Below are 20588 nucleotides of genomic sequence, written 5' to 3'. Positions count from 1 at the left end.
TGTCTAATATGATCTTGCATTGCTGACAGTTCTACATGTTCAGCACCCAGTTTATTAGCTATTTAGCCTGATGACTTTCCAGCACTGAAAAAATCCCAGCACGGTCCAGTCCAGAGGAAGACACAATAATTGCTTGCAGGGCTCTATCTGCATATGATCCATTTAATTGGCTTGATAACGAATTAACAAAGTAAAAATTTATTTTGTAACATATACAAAAAGTCTGATAGCATTTTTTGAATTACAAATTACTTTGCATACCACTGAAATTTTTTATGGCACCGGCACGCAGAATTGCTTAGCAGCCGTCAGTTTAATGTAATAGTAATATGAGCAGTAATACTACACAGTGGGCCATATTTTATGGTGTAGTTCCAAGAATCATTATCCCTCTCAGTGAAAAATCAAGGAAATTATGTCAGTATAAAATAAATTTAGAAAAAAAATCCAAAACATGAAACCTGAGTAGTACCCTCTGATAAGTGGGGTACAAACAACTTGGGAAAATAATGTAAGGATACAACAGCATCCATAATCTGCTAAATGGCCATCCCATACAGCAAAGACTCCTATGGTTTTATACATTTTTTTCTGTCCTTAATTTCCTCACCAGGCAACAAGTCAACATTTTGAACTCTGCCTTCACTGCAGTCTCTGACTTGCAAGTTAGTCTGAGCCCATATTCAAGATGTCCTCCTTTAGTCTTGTTGGCTCATTTGTGGCTATAGTCTAAAACATAAATAAGACTTCAGGTAAAATGATAGCTTACTCAGATTACACTTTCCTTGCCCTTAGTCTAGAAAGATGAGAAAGTTTCCCTTAAACTGCTCTGGGGAAAAAAAAACCCAGAAAGTGATTGGATTTCCAAGAGCATAAGGAGTTATGGACTATAGCTCCAAATATACCTAATGATGTATATGTCATTAGGGCAGGATGATTTATCCTGGAAGGTGTAACAGCTGAGCAATCATTTGCTCTGGGTCACATAAACTCAAGTTAGCTGACTCAAAGCCTAATAATCTGATATCAGCCCTATGAATATTAATACTGTGAAGAAATGAGGTCCTATCAACCCTTTTCTGGAACAATGAGTAATTCTAGATAGTGCTTTAGTAAGATATAGTTGATTTTAGTGGAGGATTCACTAAACTTTTGATAAGTGGGATCACACAAAGATCTGTTTACAAAAGCAGGGACAAGTATATCTACCTAAAAGGATCCCACATACTGATGATTTTGTTCCTGCATCAAAGACTATACATTTTTATATTAACAAACCAGGGCATCAGAAATGCTCTTCAGTTTTCCTGTAGGATGATAATACAGTGCCTGTGGAATGTACTCTACTAGTAGTTTCTCTATGTTGTGGTTTATAGAAGAACATTTAAATGTAGTGCTAAACTACATTTAGATTTAGTGTCACCATAAAATGTAATTTGTTTATCATTGAAAGCTTTCTCCAATAATTCAGTAAGACATGGTTTGCCACAAGTACATGAAGTGCTGAGTTATGAGCTGCCTAGCCTCTTGCTTTCTTCTTTGAAAAGTATTACAGAATTAATGACCTGAAATAGCTTTCTAGTAATAATAATGTTAAGCACAGTAATGATTATTTATCTCTCTTATTGCTCAAATACCCAACCGTCAACACTGGTCTTTTAATGATATGTTCAAAAACCCCAAACACAAAAAGACGATGCAACAGCTTGTCTGAATTACAAGTCTCCAGGGATAGCTGTAATGTGGGTGCGGTTTGGGGTGGCTACGTAGCTTACATGAGTGCATGCATATATGCTGTTCAGGACAGACCTCAGGGGTGGTAAAGCTCTTTCATCCCCCCTCCTCAGTGATTTTATTGCTCCTAAACAGCACCAACTGCTATCACAGCTGACTCAAGTGAATAACTTTTAGTTGTACCCTGAGCTTCAGATTTTATGCTAGTGACACAGCTCATGACATAAAGAAGAGAGCAAGGAAACTGGAGGGTCAGAGAGTCCTCCTTGGCTTCCAGCTTCTTTTAAAAATCAATTCTAGTACAATGCTTTCTGCATCATACCCCAAGACCTGGGAGAGATCTCTTATTCTGTGGATACACCAGAATGAGAAGGACAAACCTCTAACATTTTTCATATGAACACGTTTCATCTCTATATGACCATGGGGCTGTGGAGGCAGGAATGTTGTGAAGTTCAGTTTGGAGCTATAATTTTAAATTTTTGCAGGAATAGCTTTTGAAGCTGCACTTGTGATTGTTAGGTATGTCTGGAGTACTCACTACTTTTCTAGCTGCATGATTCCATGTAATCACTGATCATGTTTTCTAGACTTGTTTTGTGGCAATATATACTTCTGTTTGATTTTATTCTTTTTCTTAATTTCTTTAAAAACTGTTACCACTCGCATGCCTGAGCATTTAGGTGAAAAAAAGATATAAACACACAGGAGTCACTATTCAGATACACTCCCTTCTAATAGTGTTCCCAGTAATTTCTTCAAGCAGCCTGAAATCTATTAATTATTTTAACACTTTATTTTACCTGAAATGTTGGATTCAGAATAGTGCATTTGTTAGCTTTATGCTATTAAAATTAATTAAACCCCAACAGCTACCTTTTACCCTGCTTAAGCCTCTGTATTAGTCCATTGTCACTTTCACTATTATGTCAGTATGATACGAACTTGAGCATGATACACTTTCACTGCTAATACATATTTCAGTATATATGATAAACTTCCAGCTGTTTGTTTGTTGTATGGGATCATCAGAATCTGTAGTGAGGTCAATCTTATACCATTAAAGTGCTTTCCTGGGAATTTCTGTCTGACTGGAGGAGATCAGCAAAAGCATTAGTTGCAGTAAAAGACCGTGACCTATCGTTGCATGCAAAGTATCTCTTTAGAAGTGTCTGTCTTCATCTCTGCAAGCTTTCAATAGCAATGTAATGATCTTTGTCAAATGGAGATCCTGTTACTGTCAGTAGCAGAAGGCATATGTCCAGACAGAACAAAGGAACACCTATTTTCCCATTCCACTGGTGATATTGAATGTTAATATTTTTGCATAGCCTTAAAAAATTATTGTGCAGATGCTGAGGAAATGTTAGAAAATGTAATTACAATTAAGTGTTTTGTGGAGGGAACTTAGACTCTCTACATATATCCAAGTTTTAAAACGCCTGTCAAATTCTGCGTAATAACCCTCTGTCCATTATTGGACACAGTGAAACAAGACCCTAGATTCCTTCTTGTTTGCAGCCTTACATATTTTACTGCTTTTCTTTGATACTAGGTAAAGCTAAGAAGTTGTGCCTGATAGTTAGCTACAGCAGTCCCTAGATAAATAAATTTGTGTATAAATTTTTGATAATCACTAGTGGCTTAATAAAATTTATAAAAGCAACTAGGGAACTAGGGAATGGATGGAGAAAAAATAAAAAAAAAATTTCAACAGTATCACCCATGAGTGAAGAAGGAAGATATCTTCTCACCTGAAAAATACAAATACAGGTATCATTACATGTCACCTGTCCTGTCTGTACAGAGGGGAAATTAGACAACATACATCTGGAACATACATGATATATAGGAGTGGAATGATAGCTGCCTATTTCTATTCATGGTAATATTTCTGAGTCTTCTCCTAAATCTCCTACTACCATGTATTTTTATATATTTCACTGATGTGCTTCAAGTGCTGTCCTACATGGATGAGCTCAAAGATACCTTAGGAGAACCTATTAGCTGCTGGCTTCTCAGGTATTAGTTGGATTGCTTCTGAAGAAACATTGCTGGTGAATACCACTAGCAGTTTCAGGAGTGACCTGTTAAGTACTATGTTCATACCAATATTTGCAGAGAGCATATTAATTAAATATTATTATGGATATAATGCATATTAAAGTATTTTTCTTTCTTCTCTATATATGCATGACCCCAGTTTCAAAATGTACCAGGCAAATAAATTGGATACTTTCCTGGTTATTGATGGGTAGTACAGACAGCATCTCTTATTGAACTTATTGAGACTGAAAAACTTAAGCAAGAGATCTACCCCAAACCAGATGTTTCTGAACAGAAACACTACTTGCTTCTGTAAATAGGATCTCTCTCTAGAGTCTCCAATGTTTTTATCATAGAAAAGGACTGTGGTACAGCATATGAATAAGCTGGGTCAACTTTTGTCACTGTGCTTGGAGATTTTGTTGCTGGAACTGAGAGTAAGTCTCCTCTTTCTTCTGGGAATGTGCTCTTCAGCCATGCTGCAGCTATGAAGCTTCATGCCCTCCAGTCAGGCAATCAGAAAATGATTCTTTTAATATTCTTTAATCTCAGTCAGTGCTTATCCTTCATGTTTAAGAAAATCTCTGAGAATTGCCTGAGAAGCATTTTCATGTTCCTTGTTCTTTTCCCCAAATTGTAGGATATTGCTATTGTGTTTCTTTTTCAGGGTCTTCCTATCCTACATATTTCTTCCATAAGAGGGAGTTCTTCATGGCATCACTTTGGGGCTTACTTATTTGAGTGCTGAAGGAAAGTGTAACTATTTTTATTGTCTCCAACTTATTTCTTGGAAACTATTTGCTCTCTTCCAAAAAGCTGGGTTTGTGAAATGGCGTAAGAGAGTACAATACAGTAACTGCCAAGAATTTCTTGAAACCCCTGCATTCCTAATGACTGATCCACACTTCACATGCACTGGCGTTTGTTTTCACTCCACAGATGGTAGTGATGTTGACAATGAAGAAGGCAGTGCAGCTGAGAATGAAGAAAATGTCAAAGGAACAGGTAAGTAGTGTGGATTACTTTGAGGCCACACTCAGATGTTTTCTGATTATCTGTATGAATAAAGGAGGAGGAAGTTTCTCCATCTGACATACTTCCTTCTCTCATGTGTCTGCTTTTCTCCATCACTGATAAAGCGGGGAAGAGAGCAACACCCAGAACCAGAAGGGGACATGCAAGAGGGAGAGCCAGGCCTGGTGGTGAGGAGGATGAGGATGACGAAGATGGGACAAGGAGAGCTGGGCATCGCAGGCACAGAAACCGTAGAGGACGGGGACGAGCAGCTGGAAAGGAGGGCAGTGATTCTGATGGGGACCCTACAAAAGCCAGGAAGAATGAGGCAAATCAGAAATCCAAGGAAGGAGATGAAGAAGAAGATGAGAAAGAAGGTAAAAGTGGTAAAGGCAAAAATGAGAAGAAACAGGACAAAAAGCCTGATAAGAAAGGGAAAAAAGAGAAGGCCAACAAGAAGAAAAAAGACAAAAAGAAATCAGGATCTGGGTAATTCAGTAAATTATTTTTTAAATATAAACCCATAGTTATCTTACATAAAACCTGCTTTCATTTATAGCTGTGAAATACCAACAATCAGTATGACTCCCTTACTCATTACAGCCCAAATAGAGCTGGGCAGATTTTATTTTTTTCCTGCAGTGAGGAAATGCTGGCTGAGTGAAATGGAAACTTTCCACAAAGCCATATCCACTTCAGTGGAATGAAGTCAGGGGTTTGTCACAGGTCCAGGGTGGGACCTCGGGAAATGACCAGCCAGGCCCTTCTGGGACTGCTGGTACCCTGAGGATCAGGTTAAAGCTGGTCTGGTGGAATGGGAGCTCAAGCCAGGCTCACCCTTATTGTAGTTAAATACCCTAAGTTTATGAGCTGTTCTCTGGAGAAAGGGAGTGAAAGTGACAGAGGAGGGGAGCAAATGACACAGAGAGGTTATAACATGTAAGATCTCTCCTGCTTTTTCCTTTCCCCAAAACTAAAATCTCACAAACCCTAAGCTGGTAATCCTCCAAAACCCCAAGGCCTAGTTTTATTTCCAGTCCAGAACTAAAATCTTGACACTTTTCACAAGATCAAGTTCTTTTTTTCCCAATCAGGTTCGAGCCAGCTTTTTGTAAAAGAACAGTGCCAAAATTTCAAGAACCCAGAACCAAGGACTGACATGTGATTTTCCAGTCTGTCTCCTACTCACTCCCCCTGAAATATTACCGTTCAGTTTCCCAAAGCATTTAATGCAACCTGGGGTCTTTGGAAGACCTCACTGACACTGGCTCTGGAGCACTTCAGCAAATTATTTTGTATTTTTCTGCCACCCTGGCCTTCTCTTGCCCCCTGTCCCTGCTTGTGCTATTGAAAGGAAACAACCCCTGGGAATGGTGTATAATGGAGCAAATGCAGCTAGGCATGTTTATCTCAGTGGAGAGGGAGAGAGATTCCCCTTTCCCCATTCAGCACTTGTTACAGCTGTTTGTGTTCCCAAAGGCATCACTGGAGAGCACAGCAGGAGTCAAAGAAAAGAAAAAAATACAGTGGGAAGTGCTGTTGCATTAGGTTGTTCATGATCCCATTTCAATATACCTCTACTTCATTTCCCTTCCCTACAGGAGTGCCTAAAATCTTTCTTCATGCTGGGTCTTCACGGACGTGCCAATTATACCCCTCTGTGCAATTTCTGTATGCATATAGCAACAGCCCTAAATGTGTGAATCCATGTTCCTTTGCTTATAATTGTCTTCCACTGTAAACATTTATTGAGCATTATTTAAAAAAAATCACTGAAAATATAAAATTGAATGAGGGCACAATATTTTTCATTGTCTTTCAAAGTTCTTAATATTAAAATACATACATTTGGGCTAAATAATTGGAAATTGCTACCTGGATCAAGACTTTGTTCTGGAGGTGGTAAGCATAACAGTTGAGGAAAAACTGAGGATGTTTTGGAAGATACCTCAAGATCATTATATTTTTAGACTTTTAGGGGACCATCTGACAAGATTACAAAGTAATAAATATAAGAATATTTTAAAAGATTTTTAAAAGAAAAACAAAAATAATGTAAGAATAAAGGAAAACAGGCTGATGACCAGTTCAGCTGTGATTCAGATAAAGGATTTGCAAATCTTCAGGACAGCAGAGAAGGGTGGCAGCATAGAAATACAGCCTCCCTAGCACATCTATTAAGACCTACCACAACAAATGCTATGTACTGTTTAAATGTACATCTTACTGATGTAGTTTTTTAATTGCCAAGACATTTCATCATGAAAAAGCATGAAAGGAGTAAAATAAGTTGAGAAAAAAAAAACAACAAAAAACCTGTAACAAAAAGAAAAGTAAAATTAAATGTGATATTATTTCACAGAGAGATAATACTGTATTTGCTGCTGTCATTGTGGATTTTGCTAAACAGTACAAACACTTGCCTTTCTAGCTAGGTCACAGTACAAGTCAGTAGAATCTGCTGCTGTTACCCTCTTCCTCCCCTCTACTTTTCACCTAAATCAGGACAACATCTTTATGCCCTAGTTATTCTACATAATGGGCATAAAGGAATCCTAGATGAACTATGTGTTGATCCTTTTTTTTTTTTTTAACCTGATTATTTTGATCTCTGCTAATTGGTGGTAGTGGGTTTCACAGGATAATTCCATGGTGAAAGGAGTTATTTCTGGGTGAGTTTTAAATCTTCTGTTCTTAGGCAGAAACTGTGTGCAGTCACTTGAGCTACAAATCCTCAGAGAAGGAGTCTTATATTCTGCCTAGCCTATGCACTTTCTGTTTTTACTGTATAGCTCTACATGTGAGCAAATCAACTGATTTTTAGTAGGATTACTGAAGAGTATAAAGCTTATGCAAAAGTCCATGGGTACATGGAAGATTAAGGCAGTACAGACACTGCATCTTTTTGCTAGCAGGAAGATTGCTGAAGAGCACTAACTGCCAGGGGATGTTACGGGGATTATCAATAAACAATAGAATTTTCACAAAAAACTAGGAAGAAATATAGTCAAATTTATTCACTCATCACTGTAAACTCTTAAAGTCCTACCAGTCTTTTCGCTGAAAACATCCAATCTCCAAGAAAATATTTTCATCTTATTTTTACCTTTATAAAATAGCTTTTACAAAAATTGTGAGAAAAGTAGATTACATCCATAAAGAGGAGATTAAACTAACATCAAAACACAGATGTACAATATGGGCATAAAACCAAAACACAGATGAATATTATGAGCAAGTTCATTATGTGTGTGATTTAAGGAAGCATCATTGATTTCAAAAGCTCTACCGACGTAGGAAAAGATGCATTGTGTGCATTGAACCGGAGCCAGAGAAGGTGGGGGCTTGATGTGAAATTATTTAGTGATGCTTTGTGCTCTGTGTTAGTCTGAAAGTCACAGTGAACCCTTCTGGCCTTCAACTGTAGGAATTGCAACCTTTCATGAAAGGCTAAGACTTTCAGTTGCAGAAGATGGAATACTGATTTCCTGGCTTAAATCTCATAGTGTTCAACCACTTGAGCTAAAGGAAAAATCTGCTGTAATTGCATGAAGTTTGACTGTGTAGTGTAAACACTCTTGAAAATACTGATTTCTTAAAGGTGCTTAGAAATTTGGAATTTTTATTGTTTTCCTGGTTCCAAAGGAAAGTGAAAAATGAAAGATGAGATGTGTTTGCAAAGACAAAGCAGTAGTGGGCAATGGGCACCAGAGCCAACATTATCCCTACTTTACCTCTTGTGTTCTGCTCAGCTTCCTTTCCTCAGTAAGGTCACTGCATTAGCACTTACCATTCATATTTCCCACCACTCTCACTACGATCTCATAAAACTGCATATTTCAATTTTGCATAATGCAGCAATCTTCTGTCAAAAGAAATCATCAATATTGGGCATGTTGCTGTCCGCTTTGTAAAATGCAAACCAGCTGATTGTAACAGCTACAGATTTAAAGCACTCTCAAAACCAGACTCCTTTAATCCTTCTGTTCTTCTTAAAGACTTGGCTCATTTTGCATTACAATGCCTTAAAATTGTATGCAGAAATCTTTTTCTCGACCTTCATCCATTTGACTTAATTTTTCATGTAGTTCTTCCCTTGCTCTTAGCAATACTGGAATAACTATAAGTATGTCTCGTGTTCAGTAGCTGTGTTCCTTTCTGTAGATTTATATTTTCTGTGGCATTGTTTTTTTTCACATGAAGTCTGAAATATTATGACTGATGGGTTCAACTCTCTAATGTGACAGTCTTTTCAATAAACAGCATGTGAGTCTTTAATAGCAGGGTACCTGATAACTACGAGAGCTTTTTTCTTTCCTTTGCCAACTTACTCCTGTGTGTCTGAAATTTTTTAACTGATCCGCTATAGCTTTTGCTATAATGATGTGTATTTCATGAAAACTAAAGGTAGATGACCAATGAGAAATTTGTATTTTGCTGTGTTGCAAAAAGAATTTTGCTTTTATTGTATTTGTTTGTTTTGAAACTTTTCATAAATATCCTTACTGATAAAACCTTTTGTCCTTTATGTCACACAAGTAAACCCTTTGACCTTCATGTCACACAAATCTTTAATGACACCTGTGTTATCTGTTTTGGTAGAAGAAAAAGTTTATAATTCTTTAGTTGTCCAGAAGATAGAAACTATAGAATTAGGTGGCTTAGGTAAAAAATCATTCAGCTCTGACATCAGATGTCGAATATCAAACACTCAGAAAGGTGAATTATAAGCAAAACAGTCTGAAAACTGCTTGCCTGGTAAAGCCTGAATGAACTGTTCCCAAAACAAACCAGAAAACTATTTAAAAAAACCCCTCCAGTACATTTTCAAATATTCAAAACAGGAAAAAAAAGGTAAAGGAAAACACAACAAGAAACAAATAGAAATGCATTAAACTGCTTTTACTAGGCGCTTACTTAGTGGTAGTTGTCTCTGTCAGCCTTTTAGGGCAGGAAGTCAGAGTCTAATGATTGCCTTTTTATCATTTTCCTGTTTGCTGGCATAAGAAAAGGTAACACCTGTTGCTAATGATTTGCTATGTGCCATTATATGAGATGTAAGATCGCTCACAGGAAAGGATATCTATGCAGGTTTTAGGAAAGTGGACATTGCCTTAATCAGCAATGCTTTCCAAAGATACTACTAACAGATGCATGAATAAGAAGTTCAGATTACCACACAACACATCTGGAGATGCCATTACTATTGCATCTGCTTACTCCCAGTGCTAGGACACATCACAGCCTTGCTGCGATGTGACCTTGAATCTTTCCCATCTCTGAAATGTTACTGCCTTGATCAGTTGATGGGCTGTCATCTGGTGTTTACACTTGTCTTTGCTGTGGCTGTGGTGTCTCTTCTCTCTCTCCTGTGGCACACTGAAGTAGGGTGACTTATGACTGCAGTTATAGTGTTCTCACTTGTCTGTTGTGAGTTTGGGTTGGACTCTGAGGAGGCTGGTTATTCCTGCAGGAACAATCAGTAGCTGTCAAACATTTCCCCAGGAGCCCTGCCCACTCTCCATGGGATGCTCTGGGTGTAGTGCTGGTTCAGCTGCAGCTCTGCACTTTTTGCGCAGGCTTTGTCTTTCATACTAAAATTAATAACAAATCTAAGTGAACTGTGTCCTCCCTTCTGTGCAACAGTGAAGGCATTTATCTAGGTCTCAAAGTTAACAAGAATTAACACCAAGTGTGTGCTTCAGTGAAAACTTCCGTCCTTTCTGAGTTTTGGTGATGGTTTTTGTTCCTGCTTTTATTTGAAGCTCTGATTCTGACTCTGAGGAGGAGCCAATTACAGAGGAGGAATTGGCCAAGCTGAAAGAAGAAGTAGAAGAAAAAAAGAAGCTAATCGCCACGCTACGAAACAAGCCATGGAAGATGAAAAAGAAGTTGTCTGTCCTGAAGTATGGTTTGATTTCCATAATGAATATCTGCCATCCTGCTTTGCACTTTGCACTGTTTTTCTGAACTTTCACTTTATTTCTAGACCTACTGACACAATTGACTTCAAACCATCCCTAATCTCTCTTTCCCAGCATGTGTTTTCACAGGAAGTGGAAGTAAATGGCATTGCAGATCAGTACTTTCTTGTCTCTGTAGACCTGAAATCAAATACGAACAACTCAGGTCTTTTTCTTTTTTAAGTTTCCATTACACGCCCCTGCAAAATCTTTCATTTTCATCAGTTAGGTTAATGTTGGTAAATTCTTCCATTGATAAGTTTAATATCTCATTCAGTAAGAATGATGCAATTTCAGGAATACCTCAAGATTACTAGGGTGGTAAGAAAGGGTTTATCTTTCTATTCTTACTTTTTGGAAAGAAGAAAAGATTTTTTTTTTTTAACTTATGAAAAAGCAAACTGATTGGAAACTGAGCTTGCATTTTCATTGATTTTTAGGTATGCCACATATAAAACTGCATTTTGCCCCTGACAACCTGTTACTGCATTTTCATTAAGGCTAGAAGTTAACTTTTCATTTAGAGTTAAATTTCCACCAAGCACAGGGAGCTGGGTAAACACAGAGAACTTTATTCTTTTGCCAAAATTGTTAGGCTCCTCTCTTTTGAATAACTCATTCACTGCAGTACTGCCCAAATACCAACAAAACCTATGGTCATGTTTCATTAGACACATCTAACAGAGAAAATATGGTCTCTCCTGCAGACAGTTTTTGATATGGATAGAAAACACAGACATAATGGTAGGAAAGAGCATATGAAATATGGTGTGGAAGGTCTACAATTTTTTCCTTCTAGAAGGTAAGGTCATTTTGGGAAGGATACAGTTGCAAAGAGGAAATGGAAGGTACGTTGTGAAAGAAGGTGACATGAAAGGGGGTAAAAGAGAACAGAGGACCTAGGAGATGTAAAGTGGAAGCATTGTGAAGGTGAGGGAAATTTCAGAAAAAAATAAATGAGCAGATTAGATAATCAGATAACAATTACTTTATTTTGCACAATCTATAATTGAAGAATCCCCATATACGTAGTTAAAATTTGTTGTATTCTTACTCTGAACAGAGCTTCTATTTTTATACCCAATCTTATATCCCAGCATTCCTAGCAATTTCTAGTTCCTAGGAAACTTACTAGCCTGGTACAACCCATTATTGCTCTTCCATGTGGGTGGCAGTGAAGCTGCAACAGGTAGTCCAAGGGCAATCAAAAGAGACTTCTGGGCCTTGGGACAGTTGGTAAGGGGATCTGGGGCACAGGTAGCTTTTTCGTCTATCCTTCCAGTTGTGGGCAGTGATACTGGAAGAAACAGACAGACTCAGCCTATCAATACATGGCTCCATGGCTGGTGTCACTGACAGAATTTTTCATTTTTCGATAACAGGATGGTCTACATGGCACGAGGCCTGCTGGTGTTAGATGGGATTCTTCTCTTGAAGGAGGAGGAAGAGGGTCTTCCCTCATGAGGTAGCAGGGCTGCCTGATCAAGGGGAATGTACTCACAAAGCCTTCTTACTCCAGCTGCAGGAGGCATCGTGCTTGTAGGCTCTTATCCTGCTGTGGGACTTCAATCACCCTGACAACTGCTGGAAAAGTAGCATGGAGCGCTGTAGGCAATCCAGGAGACTCCTGGTATGCGTTGAGGATAATTTCTTAGGTCACATCTTAGGGACAGGCCTAAGGACCAGAGGGGATGTGATACTGGACCTGTTGGACACCAATGCAAGTGAGCTAATCAGAGACGTCAAGATTGGAGGCAGCCTGGGCTCCAGTGATCATGCACTCCTGGAATTTGTAGTCCTGAGGGATATGGGACAGGCAAAGAATAAAGTCAGGACCCTGAATTTTAGGAAAGCAAAATTCCAGCTGTTCAAGGAGTTAGTCAATGGGACCCCCTGGGAAATTGCACTCAGGGACACAGAAGAACAGAACTGGAAGATCTAAGGATGCTTTCCATAGAACGCAAAAGCTCTTGATCCCCATGTGTAAGAAATCAGGAAAGGACAGTAAGAGACTGGCATGGATGAGTCAAGGCCTGCTGGTCAAACTAAAGAGCAAGAGGGAAATGCACAGGCAGGTAGTTGAAGCAGGGAGAGGTATCCCAGGAAGAGTATAGGGACGTACATGTGTAGGGATGGGGTTAGAAAGACCAAGGGCCAGCTGGAGCTGAAATTGGCAAGGGATGCAAAGAATAATAAGAAGGGTTTCTATAGGTATGTCAGGCAGAAAAGGAAGGTCAAAGAAAGTGTACCCCCAATGAACACGACTGGCACATTTGTAACAAGTGACAAGGAGAAGGCTGCGATACTCAACAACATTTTTACCTCAGTCTTCACTGGGAACCTCTCTTCCCACACTTCTCAAGTGGGTGGACCTCAAGACAGGGACTGCGGGAGCAAAGTCCCTCCCACTGTAAGAGAAGATCACATTCATGACCACCTGATGAACCTGAAGATACATTAAGTCTATGGGACTGATGAGATGCATCCCAGAGTCCTGAGGGAATTCGCTGATGTAGTTGCCAAGCCACTCTCCACGATATTTGAAGAGTCATGGCAGTCAAGTGAAGTCCCTGGTGACTGGAAAAAGGGAAACATTGCACCCATTTTTAAAAAGGGTAGAAAGGAGGACCATGGGAACTATTGCCCTGTCAACCTCACCTCTGTGCCTGGGAAGATCAGAGAACAGATCCTTCTAGAAGCTATGTTAAGACACATGGAAGAGAGGGAGGTGATTCAAGACAGCCAGCATGGCTTCACCAAGGGCAAGTCTTGCCTGACCAACCTAGTGGCCTTCTATGATGGGGTGACTACATCAGTGGACAAGGGAAGAGCTATGGATGTTATCTAGCTGGACTTTTGTAAGGCTTTGCCATGGTCCCCTGCAACATCATCCTCTTTAAATTGGAGAGGTATAGATTTGATGGATGGACTATTTGGTGGATAAGGAATTGGCTGTATGGTCATATCCAGAGAGTTAGTGGTCAATGGCTCAATGTCTGTAGGGATATGAGTGATGAGTGGTCTCTTTCAGGAGTTTGTATTGGGACCAGTACTATTTAATATCTTCATCAATGACACAGACAGTGGGATCAAGTGCACCCTCAGCAAATTTGCAGATGACACCAAGCTGAGTGGTGCGGTTGACATGCTTGAGTGACAGGATGCCATTCAGAGGGACCTGGACAAGCTTGAGAAATGGGCCTGTGTGAACCTCATGAGGTTCACCAAGGCCAAGTGCAAGGTCCTGCACCTGGGTTGGGGCAACCCCCAGTATCAATACAGGCTGGGGGATGAAGGACTTGAGAATAGCCCTGCAGAAAAGGATTTGTGGGTACTCGTGGATGAAAAACGACATGAGCTGGCAATGTACACTCACAGCCCAGAAAGCCAACTGTATCCTGGGCTGCATCAAAAGAAGTCTGGCCAGCAGGTCAAGGGAGATCATTCTGCTCCTCTACTCAGCTCTGGTGAAACCCCACCTGGAGTACTGTATCCATCTCTGGAGTCCTCGGCACAGGAAACACATGGACCTGTTGGAGCAGGTCCAGAGGAGTGCCACAAAAATGATCAGAGGGCTGGAACACCTCTCCTTAAGCAAAGGCTGAGAGAGTTAGGGTTGTTCAGCCTGGAGAAGAAAAGGCTCTGGGGAGACCTTATTGCAGCCTTTCAATACTTAAAGGGGGCTTATAAGAAAGATGGGGACAAACTTTTTAGTATGGAGTGTAGCAATAGGACAAATGGTAATGGTTCTGAACTAAAAGAAGATAGATTCAGAGTAGGTAAAAGGAAGAAATTTTTTATCATGAGGGTGGTGAGGCACAGGAACAGGTTGCCCAGAGAGGCTGTAGATGCCCCATCCCTGTAAACATTCAAGGTCAGATTGGATGGGACTCTGAGCAAAATGATCTAGTTGAAGATGTCCCTGCTCATTGGAAGGGGGTTGGACTCGATGGCATTTAAAGGTCCCTTCCAGCCCAAACCATCCTGATTTGATGATTAACATCAGCTGCTTCTTTCAGTCTGCTTATATGACATTGTAAAAAAGATGTGTTTCAAGACAACTAGCAAACATATTTGCAGTGAGGGTAAATGATTAACTACAAATAGAAGCCCCTAAATCAGATGTGTAATTTTTTTGCATGATATGTTTTAGCTCAGCCACTAGTTGTGGGTTTGAATCAGGAGCCCCTCAATGAACATCTGTAGCCTCTGTCATCCTTTCCATGTCAGAGGGGAGTGGGAATATCAATCCTTTCCAGCCTTAAAAATCTATGTTACTATGAAATGTTTGTAATTGGATGAGTGCTTCTAGTCATCCTCAGTGAATGCTAAATTTCTGCACTTTTTTTATTCTTTGAGGTGGGCTTTCTCAATTAAGCCAATAATGAGTTTTCAAAATCCCACCCTTGTTAGCTGCCTTTTTATCTTAACAATTTCTTTTTTTAATATTCAGGGTGAGGTGGTCCTTGTACATTCAGCATGGGCAGCAATTCTGCCTAAAAGTTCATTGAGTTTATCAATTTTCACCATTAGTTTATCAACAATCTAGACTGGAAGACTAGACATATATTCAATTTTATTTGCCAACATCAGAAGGTTTATTTTAGTAAAAGATATGCATCAATGTGCTTTTACGGCAGTTTGCAACAATGTTTTTTTTTTATATGCTTTGCTACAGCTCTCTCTGAAGTAGGCTTGCAAGCCTGTTATCAGTTTATTTGCCCTAGAAAATGGTGTATTCCAAGAGCAAATGACAGTTCTTCAGATTAGCTTATTTATTTTGAATCTACCTTTATTAACTGAAGAATTAAGTTTATTGCTACATTTCTCTGTCAAAAAAGATTTAAAAAATAGTTACTTTTTATTCCAGGCAATCCCATTCAGATTTTCACAGTTCTGTGCAGAGTTGTGCATATCTCAGTAGACAAAACACATAAACCCAGCAAACAGCTGGAATAAAAAATAAAAGCTAAAACCTAATATTTGGTCACATTTTTAAATGTGTGTGCTGAGAATTAGGCACTTAAATCTGTGTTTAGCATCTTAGATGAAAATGATGGAATTTGGAAGCACTCAGTACCTTTGAAAAAATCAAACCCAATTGTTTACACTCCAAAATACAGTCATAGACTGTGTTCTAGAGTGCTGTTTTTGTAATTGGCTCTTTGAAGCCTAAATTCAACTGAGTTGTAATGGAAGACCTGGTGTTATTATGCTGCTTAAAATAAGAAATAATATCTTATCAATGGATGCTTTATTATGATTGTAGTTATAACAATACAGAAGTGTCTATATCAGCACATTTCAGGGTATCTATGTATTTGTTTTGTATTTTAGCAAGTCATTTAAAATTTATACCAGAATCATTAGTCTGATAGATTGGCATTATTCTTGTATATGCGGAAAATGGACACACACTGGCTTTAAGTGCCTTAAACTTGTAAATCAATAATGTGACTTTTGAATGCCCTTGTATTAGCGTATCTTGCTGTTGAAACTTTTGGTCAACAGTTATTATTAGCGAGTATTTTCCTATGTCATCTGTTTCTTCCCCTGTGCTGATTTTAGAGTATTATGGAATGTATGGGGGGAAAAAAAGCCTATCTTCTTAGAGGTAGAAGAAGATATTACCTTATTCTTTGTCTTCCAGCTTCCACAACAGAGAGATACTTCATTGGCGATTTCTTCTCAGCATTATAAGAAATGTTTTTACTGTGTGCCAAACCCCATTTCCATGTTTGTTCTGTAGTAGGACCTATTTTTTTTCAAGAGTGGAAAAAAAAAGCTTGCCAGGAATGCTCAAGGATTTGTTACATATTCATGACAAAATAATACAAAAAATTATATTTTTTTCATATTATTTTGAAAAGTTTATGTTAGGGTTGATTAGGACTTTTCATTCTAAATATTTTTTTAAAAGATGTGTAAATTTCTCAGAACAAACTATTTTTGGGGAAAGATTTAGTTTCCACTAAATTTTGTCTTTCAAAAAAGTGATAAATCTTAAATGGCTGAAACATTTTGTTTAAGCATTTTCAAGGCCAAACAACACCCTCACTTTGATAATTCAAAATCAGTTTCTCCTGAGGGAGCATTTTTTCATAGCTTAAAAAGTATAGGGTCAGAAAGATGATTTCTGCTTAGCTCTAGTGACTACTTTGTAAAATAGTTTATCTCCTTCATTCTTTTTGTTCTGAAAATGCATAAATGAACAATAACTTTAGAACACAGATGCAGAACTAGTTGCTCTGTAGAAAATGCCTTCTGTCAAAACCTGGCTGAGATACTCATTGCTGAAATAGCATTCTTAATAGAGCTGCACTGGTAAATTAGATCAGCTCTAATTTCCAATTTACGTTGCTGTGTCTGGAAAGATGCATTTCAAACAGACCCTGATTATTATCTGAAGAACCATGACTAAGGATACTGCCCTGCTGCAGTATCCATCTGCAGTTTGAAGTTGAATTGTACCGGCATTGTCAGACTCTAACCTCACCTTGAGACTTCATGGTCAGATCTTTACAGGTCTGGAGATGTGAAAAAAGTGAGGAAGAAGCACGGAGAGGAATGAACAGATGTTATGCAGGAAAGGGCACCATCACTCTCTCAGGCTCTAAGCAATAGACATGTTAGGCTGCAGACTGGGGACACAGTGGTCTGTGCTGTTGAGAGCATGGGTGTGGCTGGAGACCAGACTTTTTCTCATTTCCAAGACAAATATTCTCCTTCAGAAGTTTTCTTGGGGTTTTTTTTCTGTTTTCTTTCCACTGGTTTACATTCTTTGTCAGTACTTTTGTTTTGCCTTTTCTATTGGAGACAATAATTTGTGCACATTTCCTCTTGACACTGCCTACTCAGGCCAGCACAAAATTACTTGAAGAGCCATCAGATGATAATGACCGTCAATCATTACTTACAAGAGTGAGATTTACAGAGGGGGGTAAACTATTGAAAAGATTTTTGGATTAGAAAAAGGAACAAAATAAAATAAACCCTCATGGGCAATAGCTTCAGCTGTTGCAAATTGGAAAATGTCCAGGGAAAGCTATTCCAATTTACCTCTGAGTGTCTGATTTTGGGGACTTGCATCCCTACCTGTGCATTCTCCTGGTTGGGTTTTGCAAACTTATGAAGGAAAGGGGAAGCTTTAAAAGCTGTGCTGCTGTGTTTGGCTCTGGTATACTAATCTCATTCCCCTTGTTAGTGCACATAACACTTCAGATAGCCAAAGTTTTGTGCTATAAAATAGCAAAGGCTATTAACAGCTGTGTAGTTTATATCCACTAGCAAAACCTATTATGGTATCCTATAATCAGAGAATTGAGCACAAGAATCCAGAAATATGCCAACAGTGGTCTCAATTTAAAGCTGTACCACAAGCCAGTTAGCAAACTCTCAAAACAAATGAAATGACAACATTAAAAAAAAAAAAAAAGCAGTCAAATGTCAAGCTTAGGCTTTTTAAAGGAATTCCAATTAAATACAGACCATAAAGAGAGCTGTGACAAACTTTTTGGTCTTTCTAAGAAAAACAGAGCAGAACAGACACCTCTTCACCTGCCAGAGACAGAATATAATGTGGTGATTTTCCAGTATTTTTTTAGCACCATTTATTTTATTACAGGACTTAGATCACCCTTCAAGACAGATGAATTGGAAACAGAATATTTTATAACTATACAAAACCCAAAGATACATAAGGTGCCTGTGTGGGATGGTGGAAATTTTTTCAACTTTGGTTGTGCTCTTTGTACGCCAGTGAATCAGTATTTCACCTCTCTTACTGTGGACATACTGGCAGTCCTGGAGGCCAGCCTGGATGTCCTGGAAGCCAGCTGGGTATTAAATAACACTATAAATTGCCCATTATTACTGCCAAACTGCTTTTCAAGTGAACTGTGCCTGACAACAGTTGTTTTGCAGTCAGTTTTTAGCCAATCTTTTTAAGACTTGGAGAAGTCCTGGGTAATCAATATTAATACGACATTTCTTTTTAATGAGTTTTTAGATCTTAGAGACTGAAACCTTCCTGAACTGTTACTGAAAAATGTGAGCAATGCACTTGAATCCTATTCATTAGCAACAACTAAGAGAGCTGTAATTCATCCTCTCTCTGCAACACTGAAGTGGCTGAAGTACCGTACACCTAGCACTTTGGAAGCTGTAACTCCACACCTAGTATTAATAATGAACTCAGGCTTCTCTGGGATAATAATGCCCAGCCCCATGCAACATTTATTAGTTCCTTGTGTCTGTAATTCAATTAATAATGTTTCTGTGAAGCTTCTTTAAATTCACAGTAGGCTAACGGGGCACACTTCGGCCTGTCCTGTGATATAGATAATTTACCTATAACACATGATACCAGTGATTACAAAGCTCAGTTTTGTCGCTCTGTGTTGTTTTTGACACATCCTCATGTTAGTGAAGTTGCATTACTTCCAAGTAGGCGTGCATCTATAGGTACGTGGTTTTGGTTGTTGTTGTGGTTTCTAAAATTGTTCTATGGGTTTAGGACTACTTTTTACTGCTTGATCATTCTTCCTGTCCTCATGTTTTATTTTTGGCACAAAAGAGATGGAGGGTAGGACAAAGTGTGGCAAAAATCTTCAGGGATGTGCAAATAGAGGTCTTTCAGCAAGACAGTTTAGACCTCAAGGTAGAAACCTGAATTAAGTAACGTATTGGATTATATTTAACAAAAGCGAGCATGTGTCACAGACACAGAAATGACATTGCTAGCCTGTTCCCTGACTGAATGGTGCCAAGTCATGGCTGAACTTTTAAAGCCAGGAAGCTTAAGTAGAAGTCAAGGAAAGGTCTCCCTAACCTACAAATTGCAGAGGTCAGGAGTAACCCAGTGGGACTAACGTGCTGCAGAGCTGCTGAGGGAAGAAAAGCTGAGGGAGAGAAGTAAAACATGTTCTGTTTGACAGCTCCAGCATAGTCTGGTAGTTAAGGTTTCTGTATTACTTCCTTGCACGTAACTGCACACATGTTTCTGCCCCATTACCCATAGGCCCTCTTTCAAGTTCTGCTTCTGCAGTTAATTTGCTTTTCAGATATTTCATTAAAACTCTGGTGGGAATTTTTCATAGAATCAAGTTGTTACTGAGGTTTGCATTTAAATATCAATTAAGTAAGATCTTTAAGTCATGCAAATATTTGTGGATGCAGCTAACAGATAGGCTGCTGTGGGGCACTTAATAACTCCTCTGTATATTTGCATGTGGTGGGGTTCCCTTGTAAGACTTAGTGTCTCTAAATGAATGGTATGAAGATGCTACTTAGAATGTTATTGGTAAAATCCACCACACACCAAAAGGTAAGACATGCTTGTAGAACGTTAAAGGTAACTTGGTTTCATGTATTCCAAGAGTGGAAGAAAATCTTTTACTCTTTTCTTTCACATAATAATTTCTTTCTTTTTAAGAAAAGAATTTCATTTCTTTCAACTACGTAATAATCATAGAATCATTTAGGTTGGAAAAGACCCGCAAGATCATCAAGTCCAACCGTTAACCTAACACTGCCAAGTCCACCACTAAACCATGTCCCTAAGCACCACTTCTACACATCTTTTAAATACTTCCAGAGATGATCACTCAACCACTTCCCTGGGCAGCCTGTTCCAATGCTTGACAACCCTTTCAGTAAATAAATTTTTCCTAATATCCAATCTAAACCTCCCCTGGCGCAACTTGAGGCCATTTTGTCTCATTCTATCTCCAGCCACCTGACAGAAGAGACCAACACCCACCTTGCTACAACCTCCTTTCAGGTAGTTGTAGAGAGCGATAAGGTCTCCCCCCAGCCTCCTCTTCTCCAGAC

The 20588-nt window shown here is 38.9% G+C and overlaps 1 protein-coding gene across 1 annotated transcript in view; it reads left to right on the top strand.

Annotated features, from left to right (window-relative positions):
• TMC1 (transmembrane channel like 1) overlaps window positions 1–20588 on the top strand; it is a 72673-nt gene that overhangs the window by 3881 nt on the left and 48204 nt on the right. The window contains exons 2-4 of the mRNA XM_069776075.1: window positions 4720–4785; window positions 4920–5283; window positions 10560–10700. Of these exons, the coding sequence (XP_069632176.1) occupies window positions 4720–4785; window positions 4920–5283; window positions 10560–10700 (571 nt within the window). The remainder of the gene's footprint in view (window positions 1–4719; window positions 4786–4919; window positions 5284–10559; window positions 10701–20588) is intronic.

The sequence above is a fragment of the Haliaeetus albicilla genome, chromosome Z (assembly GCF_947461875.1).
Source record: "Haliaeetus albicilla chromosome Z, bHalAlb1.1, whole genome shotgun sequence".
NCBI classification, from domain to species: Eukaryota; Metazoa; Chordata; class Aves; order Accipitriformes; family Accipitridae; genus Haliaeetus; species Haliaeetus albicilla.
Note: the sequence above shows the minus strand (reverse complement) of the source record. Positions and strands in the feature narration are given on the sequence as shown.